Source organism: Gadus morhua, chromosome 5 (genome assembly GCF_902167405.1).
Source record: "Gadus morhua chromosome 5, gadMor3.0, whole genome shotgun sequence".
NCBI classification, from domain to species: Eukaryota; Metazoa; Chordata; class Actinopteri; order Gadiformes; family Gadidae; genus Gadus; species Gadus morhua.
Window position 1 is genome coordinate 7744182 of NC_044052.1, and position 11640 is coordinate 7755821.

Sequence of the window (11640 nt, forward strand, 5' to 3'; positions counted from 1 at the left end):
ATTTAAGGATTCAATGGGCCGTTTCAATCCCACAACAGTGCATTGTTTTAGGAAAATAACCTGCAGTATAAATGCGACTGCTTTTTGTGAACTGAGAACAGGGAGATGCTGCAATTATGCTGTGAAGTAGCTCAAGCGGAGAGAATAATGAGCTGATAGAATAGAAGCAGTAACAATGTATCACGCATACCAGGGCTCCACCGCAGAGACTCCAGCAGAGCGACCCCACCAGAGTTATAGAGAAAGTGGCCAAGTCATCCAAACAAGCGCCAATCATAAAGTTATGGGCTATGATTAGATCCCACAATGTGTTTTTTTTAGACCTGTTCTGGCCAAACTGTCTGAAACTGCATGGTCATTCTTCCTTCTTACCCATGTCAATTACAGTGATGCAGACTATTAGTGGCTGTGAGAGTCCTGGATGTTTATTAGACACACACACACGCACACACACAGAGCAAATTGTGCATCCAAGACACACAACATGGTTTAATGCTAAGCCACTTTAGTTGTTTAGCTGTTATATTGTTAAAATGAAAAAAATAAATAAGGTCATATAATGGGCAGCACACAACCCAATTTTTCTGTGTTCACTCTTTATCAACAAATAAACTATTGTTCTATGCTTGAGATAACTCAGGTCAGAGGGAGCTTTATAATTACACCTACTGTAACGTAATTTACATGGCCGTATAAAATAATATACGATACGATCACAAATATATGGACTAGATAAATGCACTGTACTGTAAATGACCAATCACGGTACCGCTCTGGATGAGATGGCGATGTGAACGACTGCTTGGAGATGCAAAATGAAATCAAAAGTAAAAATGCAAATAAAGAAGCAAAGGCAACCTGATACCTTAGCCAAGCCGTACCCACGGGTGTGTATGTCTACGGGCCCGTGGTGTCATGTCTGTATATTATGGACATAATGAATGGCTTAGAAATTGACATCGAAATACGGCAGCGTTAGACCACGCGGAGCAACCTCTCTGTGTGAGGCATGCCGTACTCATAAGGACTGATCACTATGCACTCCCCTCTATTAAAGCCTTGCCACCAACACTCCATCAATGCACCACTCTAAAGATCCTCCCATTTCTCAGCGACTGCGAGCGGGAGGCCAACAGAGCATCTGTCAGTCAGCTGGACTTGGTCCTTGGCATGTCAATATCAAGACATCCGTTTGAAAGGGTACTACTAAATCAAAATAAGTCCAAAGTGCAAATGTGGTGTTTTGAGGTAGCAATCGCCTTCTTCGTTCCCTCTTTAAGGGCAAGTCATTTCTGAGTCAGCAGTCCATCGCTGCTGCATTACCTGGGGAGAGCAGGTAGGCTGCTTACACTTACTGAGGAACTGCCACCCGAGACACAAGCAGCCGACCATGTTATCTATGCACTGCATGCCAATGCATCATTTCAGTGCTGTTCCTTGTTAATACAGATAAGGTAAGGGACATTTGTAGCAATCCCAGAAACATCTGTTATTTTATAAACATTTAAAATTGAGTGCAGTGAAGAATATTTGAAGAGAATTCAGTTCAGCACTGGCCCAATCTTACCTGCAGAAACCGGAGGTAACCTGGAGTGAGTCGTGGCACTCTGAAAAACATGCTGATGGAGTGCGTGAGGACGCCCGGGTACGTCTCTCAAGATGGTTCTCTGAGTTATTCAGCCCCTTTCGGAGTTCCCCTGCCTGGATCCCTGGGATTAGGAAATCCACTGACAGAGGCGCTTGACTGGCCCTTTGTGTGTGTCTGTGTGTGTTTATTCAGTGGTGTGGACACCACTACCTGTAGCATGTACCTAGTGCAGGACAGCCTTGGCAGGCCGGCCTTATAGCATTGCCCTCTGGTCTTTACATAAGACATAAACGCACAGGCAGCAGGGGGTAAGTGGATTACAAGAGGTTGGCAGGGCCACGAAGACAACAGTATAAGCAGACAGGGAAGTCAGACGGCAGCATGCTACTTTGAGAATGTGTGCGTGTGTTGCCTGTTTACATGTCTGTCTGTGTGACTTTGTGTGCATCTGATAAATAGAGGATGCAGTAAAATCTGGCTATTAGCTGTGAACAGATTTTTTGTGTCTTGAGGTATGGCAAAGTTTAAAGAGGATTTCTACTGCCGCTTTAAACTCAAATGAAAGACCATGATGCAATAAACAGTATAGGTGACCGCACAGGAAGGTCAGAGGAGATAAACATAACAGTAAATAAGGAAAGAACGATATATGTTTGCGATATTCATTTTTTGAGGACACAAGAGAGATGTACTACTTTAAATCCAAATCAATATAAATACACAATAGCCTAGGCAAATTAACATTGTGGCACTTCTATACATGAGAATGTTTTCCTATAATGACAAATAATATCATGATAAATTACTAAATATTTAATATATAATGACCAAAAAACAATACTTGCACATTATTAACACAATAACTAGCATTCCAATGCTTCCATACGTAAAAAATGGAGGAGGTTGTTTCGATGTGATATTGCAGTGTCCTATTGATGCTTTTATAATAATTATATAAATTCAAGGAATTTAAACCACCAGAAACCTTTGTTTTGGTCACCAAAGTCTAAATGTCACTGATGGTCTAATGTCCTCAGAATCTTTACCTCTGAATGAACTGAAGCAGGGCTACTGTAACTAAAGGGATTCCAATCTAAAAGGTTCAACAGGTTTTGGTTGTACAGTACAAACACAAAAGAATGGCTCGAATCTGCAGTGTCAGCTGATTTGGCCATTTCTTTTCCGTATGTTTGCAGCGTCAGCACACATTTGGAGACTTTAACATCCTTAGACGCGGGTAGCCTCGGGGTTTTGAGCACTTGAGCAGAGTCCTTATAACAAGGAGGTTATGCTGAGGACGCCTCCCTCGGTGCACCGGAAAGAGTCAGCCCAGGAAGAACAACTGCCAACCGGACCTTCACCTCAACTCTGTGAGCGGAGAAGCCGAGTTGACCTCGTACCCTCATTGATTCATACGACGCGGAGATCTGTGAGGCCGCGGCCACGGATTCAGTGCTTCCCAGTACAATCTAAACACTGAGGTGAAACCGTGGAATGTAGATTAATGTCAAGAAATAAAAATAATATAACCTCCCTTAACCACCGAAAAAATAACCAAAAAAGCAAGTGTGTGCCAATCACTACAAATACATGTGGTGTACTAGAGAAATACATACAAACAAAGCATTTTGGGTTAATGTGGGTTGCGTCCTTGTAGTCCCTGTCGGCTAATGCATCCAGAATGAGACCATTAGCCCCTTTGCCAGATGCCTGGCATCTGGCGGTGGGTGGCTTTTCAACGGAGGGCACAAATGGCGGCCCCCCAAAGTAATCTGCTGTAAGAATTCAGCAAGGCTGCAATGTTGACCAAAGTCACGAGTTAATTGCTACAGGTGGCTTTAAACAAACAAGCGGTATAACCCAGAAGTCTTTTCCTGTCAAACCGGTTTTGTGCAATACGGGAATCCTTCAGGCGTCTAATGGCACTGCCAACCCTGGATAATCCTCTCTCCCCTTTCACCGACCTCTTCCCTTGGCAAGCGGGGCTCTCACGCACCATCAGGCCTATTAGGACAGACTACTGTGCAGATCCACAGGTCAGCCGTCTGAGCTCTGATCTCCCCCGGAGTTGTTTACTGGTCTTTCAATCTTGCGAGGTGTTGGTTCTGCACACATTGCTGGTTGGTGCACACCCGGTTCAAAAGGGTATGATACCAGTTACGTCACTCCCTCGGTTATTTCTCATGTTGATGTCCGGAATGACAACCTCATAACATAATCAAAGTTGTCTTTCACATAGGACATTGACAATTTCCAGATGGGATGAAAAGGCTTTATGATGCACCCTCTTAAATGGGAATGGCTCTTGTGAAGTGTCGATCTAAATGACAAGCTACCCAGTTAGCCGGTTGGTTTTAAATGTCATGACATCTGCAGTCTGGGTGGCTCTTCAAGCACAACTGACATTTGGTTTTCTGGCAATTGAAGGCCGATAGGGGAGGACAAGTGTGATGCTAATAACAATTAGGCATCCAATTTAGACTGCATCAACCACTTGGTAAAAAGAAAAAGTATAATGACTGGCGGTGCAGTGAAAGCTTGGGTCGATAATGACAACAGTTTAATTATGGCGGGAGAAAAGATTGAATTGGGCAAAGATGTGGGGAACCTGGTTTTTCCGTAAAAGTGAGACAGATATGGATGGTACCAAAATGCAGCCGTTTATTAAGCAGTAGTTTGTTTAGGTGTTGCTGAATACATCTAACAGAGACTCAAGAGATACTTGTATAAAAAACATGGTTAGCACCTTCTCCTCATTAACAACAGTGAATTTGTATTGCTTGAATTTCTGATGGATCAAATTGGCATTGGCAGCTGACTTGACTTGGCCAATACATTTTGTTTTGTGTTTCCTATGGCTTGGCATAGTTACTCTTCAAGTCCTTCAGAAGCCTCTGGGTCTCATTCTCAAAGTCTTGCGGATGTGTTCTCAGATGGTCACTCCTTTGCATCTCTCTGCATGGGGAGAATGTCTGTGATCCAGTATCTGAACAGAGGCACCAATGCAGCAGTTTCTTCTGAGGGGAAAAAAAAAGACAAGCAAGGATGAGCCAGAATCTGAATAAAATGTTACAAAGCTGTCAGCAAGCATCCCATTCTCTGAAGCCAGTGTGGGGGGTGTTGCTAATCACAAGAACTCCTTTTCTGCTGCCAAAATCTTCACAACTCATGTTGTTGAATCTACAAATATTCACGCCCGCCATCTAGTTATGCATGTGTACAAATACGATCATTAATGTTTCTCCAGCGCTCTATTGGCTGCCCAAGGCAGACTTACACTTCTTAGAAATATATCAAAAGAATCCAATATGGTCGGAATCCATTTTTTATATTCGCCCCCCCCCCCCCCCCCCCCCCCCCCCCCCCCCCCCCCCCCCCCCCCCCCCCCCCTACATTTCATGAAAAGGAAGAAGCAGTCGAACAGATGCATGAAGGAAACTTTATGGGTTGAACTAGAGTGAAAAAGTATAGCTTTATAGAAGCATAGGTTTTCTTTGCTACGCTGTGGTCCACTGACTGGGACTGTCATGGGGGAGTGTGTGAGGGGTGCTTTGGTATGGAATAGAAGATACATTTTGTTCACACAAAAGGTGGGTTGCTCATGTGCCGTTTTGGCCGCATTACAAACCCCTTACTGCCACTTGTGTATGTCTGGAATAGGAAACTGTTTTGCTGTGCTGCATTGCAGTAAATCAAACCTGCTATTGGATGACAGTGACAAATTATTATCTACAGACTTCTCTTAGCGTGCCAGGAAGGTAGACAAGAAATAGGTCAGTATATTTTAAGCTTAGATTCATTGAATTCTGAATAGGGTTAGCTACAAAGGCATTCAGTTTGTATTGTTTAACATTTACATACAGAGGTTGAAATGTTAAATCTCAAAGCTTATCATATTCAATATACTATAACATTCCTTTGTTGCTTGAATGTTTTTAGCAATTTGAGCAGTTTGATTATGCCCACAGCTTTTTTTGTTTTTAGCCGCCTTTCCCAGGACACATACAACGTGGTATCCAGCAGAAGGAATAAGAGTCTGGAGGGAGGCACAATCTATTCAGATTATGTCTTTAAAGAAAGATCTTTGATACCTTTGTCTCAATGACTATAATACTTATACCATTATCCATTAAAATGTCATGGCCCAGTTGATAACATTTAAAATCCACCGCCATTTTTCAGGACCTTATTTGGATGGTTTAGTAACAGTCAAGGGGCAAAACTAGAGAAAGCTCTATTGTGGGCTCCTTATTAGAAAATACACTACACAGAATGCTCTCTTTTGGATGGTTGGCACCTTGAACCGAATGTTTCACTGTGACAAAGAAACATGGTTCAGAAGACACAAGTACGGATGGGCTTGCCCGATATCTAGTCAGCCAACTGAATAAATGCATGCATGCATGCATTGTCTGAGTTGGCGTACACACACAGACACACACACAAACAGACACAATTTCTTTCACAATTTCAAACAACCATGTTTCACCAGGGCTACGTGTCCCCAGGAGAGTAACCATGCCAACATAACTATTTGTACAGCTGTGTATGAAGCCAGAGAAAGGAGGGCAAGCTGAGACACGCAATGTTTCTATAAAGAGCTCAACTGTGAGTGTTGCAGCTATTTACAAATAAGGGCAGGTATGTAGCTGATATTAACAAGCCGTGTAATATTGGCAAGTCAGGGCAGGTGTTTAGCTGGGCAGGTATGCCCCTTACTAGACTATTGGCAAGTAACAGCATGTATCCAGCTACTATTGGCAAGTCAGGACAAGTGTGTGGCTAATAATGGCAACTAAAGGCAGGTACATATCCAATATTGGCAAGTAAAGGCCTGTATGGATCCAATTTTGGCAAGTCGGGGCATGTATAGTGTGCCAATTGGCAGGTAAAGGCAAGTCTGTGTCAAGTCAAGTCAAGACAAGTTATTTTAAAGGCAGGTTTGTCCAAGTAAGGTTGGATGTAGGCATTATGCATGCATGTAAGCAGCACAGGTGATGAACATACGCAAGGGAGTATGTTACAACTGTATATTAGTGACTGCTGACCAGCACAGGCAGCCATCTGTACCAACAGACCTGGAGCCAGGGGCGCGGCGCAGAGGTCCTCCAGGGCCTGGGCCAGCCTGCCAGCCTCTTTGCGCTGCACGAGCCCCATGAGTCGGGTGAGCTGCCTCAGGACTGACGGAGGGGCGCTTCCGTCGATCACGTTGCTCAGCAATTTCTGCAGTGCTGCGGTTGGCAGAGTAGGCCAGTCTGGATGCACTGAGCCTGGAGCGAGAGGGAACGGCGCAGGGCATAGGATGGGAATTAGTACAGAAAAAAAATTAAACATCATAGCTAATTTAGGGTTAAAGAAAATGCATTAGTTAAATCAGACGCATAGACACATTTATGTTCTACAAAATTCCAGGCCTGGTCATTAACAAAAAATATGTTTATATGGTCGAAACCTAACGTAAAATATCATCACTTGTAGGAAAAGCATTTTCTGCCTATTTCTTCTTTAGGAATGACAATAAGGCAAGTGCGGCCTTATAGCCTAAATGTTTGGGGCAGTGAATGAGACCGAACAAACATGGGTCGGGTCAGCCCGACCCATTAACATGGTTACATTTAGATCCCTGTAACCAATGGATAGCAAGAAGCAGCCAGCTCAGGGTTCAGTCATTGCAAGTTAGCTCTAATGGCACGGCAATCAAATGATTTAAATAGTAATATTTAGTTTAATGGATCAATGTCAAACATTGTCACTTCAGTATAATAAAATAAAGTTGATTTATCTTCACAGGGATATTCCATGTTAAAATTGCAGTGCAACCAACCGCTCACCGTCTGATAGGTAGATCTCCATTGTGCTCTTGAGGAACCTTGACACCTCATCTGCACTCTTTCCCTCCTCCTCCTCCCCCTCCTCCTCCTCCTCGTCTCCTTCTCTCTGATAGGTGAACTCCAGAGCCGATGCCCGAGGCACCAGGCCCAGCGCGTGCAGCTTCTCCTTGTGGCGTTTCTTCTTCAGCTTCCTCCTTCTGTTTCTGCTCAGGGGCTCCCCACCGCCGCCACCATCTCCCCCACCCCCCTCAGCGGTGGCATTGGAGTCTCGTGTGAGGTGTCTGGCTTTTGGTTCAGCCGCCCCGGTTGCTCCATCGATGGAGGAATGTTCGCGGGGGGCCCGCGTCTTTTTCCCCCTTCTTCTTCTGCGTCTCCTGTGGTCTTCGCTCGGTCCGTCTTGGTCTGTGTCGTCGCCGCTCTCTGCTGTAGGTAGCAGAAAGATAAAAAGTTAGATTTTGGTCAATACCTTTAGTTCACACCGTGTCTTGACATATAACGGGTGCATTGTCCGTACACTATACGATGCATTAGGGTGCCTCTTTGAACCCAAGGGAGATAGCTTTGACATGTCATAAGACTAACGCAAATTCCATATGGAAAATGTTGCTATTGGAAAGCAATTGAAAGTGTAAACATATCAGTTAGGAACTATAGTAAAAAGAAAAATCTATCTACGACATAAAAAATAGCATACAAGGTGTTCAAAAAGTGTATACAATTTAATTAATGAATAAAATGGGTCCTTTGCGGACACTCTTGTCCGCGTAAACGCTCTGTTTTCTACCCTCTCACATCTCCAGTGCCTCTCTGTAAGAGCTCAGAGCCCCCAGGGGCTACAAGGCAGCCGGACTGAGGGTAATCGTTAGTGGCAGGTTTGCACCACGAGATATCAGAACAAAACGTGAGCTGGAAAAATGTACAAACTGCAGTTCTGTGGGTAGCGATTGCTCGTTTCAGTGCAAACTCGTGGTCAAAAAGCAACTTCTGGTCTGTATAGATCTAAACTTAGCAACAGTGTTTTCCAAGGAATACTGGCACACTGGTAGATGGCTGAGAGTTGAAACACTATCTAGTATTCCCATGGACGATGGAGAGGTTTCATTTGCCAGAGCATTTAGAAAATATGCATTATTTATAGTGAATTCAGTCATTAAAATGCAGTGGATTCAATTAAATATGTAGAAGAGTAATGCATGTCCATGTGCTTGTTTAGTATCCTAAAGGGGGATAGGATATTTGCAGCTGGGTGTACCACTTAAGGCAGCTACATCTGTCCTACAGTAGTGCAAATGGCATGGGCTTTGAGCTGTTTTATACAGTCTATGTGAGCCTAAAATAGAGCTGGCTACACATGGTGGTGTGATGTGTTTAAAAGTTATTGTCGCAGTCCAAAAGTCCAAAAAGACGTTAAGAAAATAAACTTCTGGTTTTAGGGCAAGAACTTTCTTATAATGAGAGAAATAATTAGGCCAAAAAGGGCCAACAAAGTTTGAACCCGGTGGTAATATAGAGAATAATAATGCACATGGATGAAATTTGAGGTATTTTCTGCTAATGCATATCCTAAGTACACTCAGCTTGAATGTTTCATGACGTCAATTCTCTCCGCTAAACCAGTGGAACATAGCCTGGTCCTCCCTGACTCTGGTACTTCATTTCATTTGCACAGAGTCTGGACCCACTCAATTGACTAACGTTAACTCACTTGAAGGCGGGTGTCTATTGTAGTTTAAAAATATTGGCTCTGCCCAGTCCCACTCTGGATCTGCCATAACCAATCGCTAACGTTTAGTCATGACGTATGTCATGCGCCGGGACCGGCCGGGAATCAGGTTGTGCGCAGGCTGTAAACTAACCAAACACTGTGAGTGAAGATGTCCGTCAACGGGGGCTGACTTTAACGTCATTGTTCTCAGCCACTCCCTCTGTTCGCTGATTGGACACACAAAATTTGGACGGAGAAAACCCAGGAATATATACACCGCAAACCCAGACGTAGTACTGAAGAAGGGAAATTAAAATTGAGCGGAAGTACTTAGGCTAAGTGGAACTAATGGAGGGAGATACAGAATACAGCCCACAACATTCAAAATAATTTCTTATATAGCACGCGCCAGCCACAAAATCATTCCACCGAAACATAAATAAAAAAATCCCAACTCAGTGCAAGTTTATTGATTCAAAATATTCAAGATGTTTTTAATTACACTCTGGATCCAAATGTTGAGCTTTAATTCACCATAGAGTTTAATGTGACCGAGGTTTAGTGAGTCAATATCAGCCTAATTGTCGACAGGGTTAACGGTTGGATGTATATTTCAGCAGTTTATCCCCCTTGCTTAGGTGAGGCTAGTAAAGATCCTCCCTACAAGTCACACTCACACCGTTTGATTGAGGTGGAGAATCTCTGACACGGTAAATGGAGCCTTAACTCCACGGCGAGCAGAGGCACGTCATAAATGTAAAGATAAGGACGCTCTTACCAGCTGCTTCCCCGTCACTATTTATCCTCTCCGGCTGGGGTTGTGTGACAGATTCCCCCTGGGGGCCCGCCCTGTAGTCTGCAGGTGGAGGCAGGGCCGTGTAAACCCGCAGGCCTGGATCAGTGCTGCTGGATAATGACTCTCCATCATCTAAGACACATGAAGAGGTACAGGGGAGGGTTATGAAACAAACACTGAAGGAGGAGGGAGAACTTCAACTGTTGTGGTGCTTGTGTGTAAGGGGCATAAAAAGGGGGATGTTTGTGCAGACTATACCAGACTTGAAGTCTCTAGAAACAGGAAAGTGATTAGCGCAAAATGAAACTGAAGGTTTTTCTATAAATTATTTCAGTGTAGTGTGTGATGTGTACGGATGAAACAATCAACATGGCAATTACATGCACAGTATAGTGTAATGTTGGGTTTACCTTTGACTGAATTCGGAAATGTTTTTCTTTTCAGAGCAGGTTTATTCGCCAAAATCTCCACAAGATTAATAGGGTTAGGCTTATTTTGCTCCGTTGGAGCTTTATGGTAAAGCTTGTTGAGGACTTTTGATTGGAATACTGAAAGAAAGAAAGAAAGAAAACACTTACGATTATAATACTTTCTTTGTCAAGCTTAACTGATCTAATGTGGTCAGCTAAATTAACGCGGTTTTTTTAAATGCATTTGGTTTGCTCAGTAACACATAATATTATAGATCATTCAGAAAAGGAATAGTAAATCAACAAATATAAAATATTCATGTCCTACTGGGAGTGTACTATTTGCGGAGTTCGGCAGGTAGCACGTGTATTTGTTTACAACATATGCTCGCGATACTACAAATAACGAGATTTCGATTAGCTCAACAGCCGCGACAAACAGCATAGGCCATCTGCTCACTGGTTGAGAAGGTAGCTGGTGAATTAACAACACTCACCGTCTTTCCTTTGTGCCATTTCAACAAACGTAGCCTAATTCAATGTGATATGCACCGTGATACGAGGACAATGATGGTGGTTGGTTGGGTGGCTAGCTAACAAGCTAGCAAAGCATGGTGAACTAGCCAGAGTCCAAATTCATCGCACCAAAGGCTGAAACATACATGTTGAATAAAACATTAGGTTATAGGACATGACAATGTAGAAGCATGTGACATAAGTGTTAAACAAGTCAGCTCCGTCTGATAAATTCCCAAACTTCCTGGAGACTTCAAGCCGCAGTGCCCATTTGTCCTGCAAGCTAACGAGCTACATTGACAACATGTCTCAATGAGAATCTAACAAGCACTCCCTCTGCGTCCAAAACAAGTTACTACAGCGCTGTTGGCCATGCGCACATCGAGCCAGCTCCAAAGGCTGCTCTGACAGTAGCGCATGGGAAGCGCGATGAGAATATCAAGTAGGTGCCACCCCATGGCTCAGCCTCAGCACCAGCGCCGGACTGAGTTCACATTTGCGCACTCTCCAAACTTAGCCTGGGACCTCAGCGTACGAACGGGGTTTGAAGGTGGAGGAACTGCCTAGAATGTCAGCTCTGAAAAAGGTAAAAACCGAACCTCCCTTCTCTCACATGTATAAATAGATGTTTTGTTAACAGATGTGGATCTTGAGAATCCCGAAATTTTTGTCTTAATTGTGTGAATTTAATAATATTTGTGAATAATTTGACGTGATGGGTGGGTTTTCAGAGCTAGCTTTTAGGATTCAGACATACTGGTTCACTTCTTAGTATGAGTTGCAATAACAGTAAA

General features: G+C 43.5%; 1 protein-coding gene across 1 annotated transcript; it reads right to left on the minus strand.

Moving 5' to 3' along the window:
* Positions 1–4225: 4225 nt before the first annotated feature.
* Positions 4226–11177, minus strand: erich1 (glutamate rich 1). Its single transcript, XM_030356981.1, has 6 exons — positions 10828–11177; positions 10331–10468; positions 9903–10052; positions 7420–7842; positions 6667–6858; positions 4226–4605 (listed from the first exon to the last, which is right to left on the minus strand). The coding sequence occupies exons 1-6, from the start codon at positions 10844–10846 to the stop codon at positions 4526–4528; spliced, it is 1002 nt and encodes a 333-aa protein (XP_030212841.1). The 5' UTR covers positions 10847–11177; the 3' UTR covers positions 4226–4525.
* Positions 11178–11640: the final 463 nt, after the last annotated feature.

What these genes read in the sequence shown, in the direction of transcription:
- erich1 (XM_030356981.1), bottom strand. An exon ending in TAGTGACGGGGAAGCAGCTG is followed by an intron (nt 7,843 to 9,902) that starts GTAAGAGCGTCC and finishes TGCTACCTACAG; the next exon opens with CAGAGAGCGGCGACGACACA. An exon ending in CGCCGCGCCCCTGGCTCCAG is followed by an intron (nt 4,606 to 6,666) that starts GTCTGTTGGTAC and finishes TTTTCCCCTCAG; the next exon opens with AAGAAACTGCTGCATTGGTG.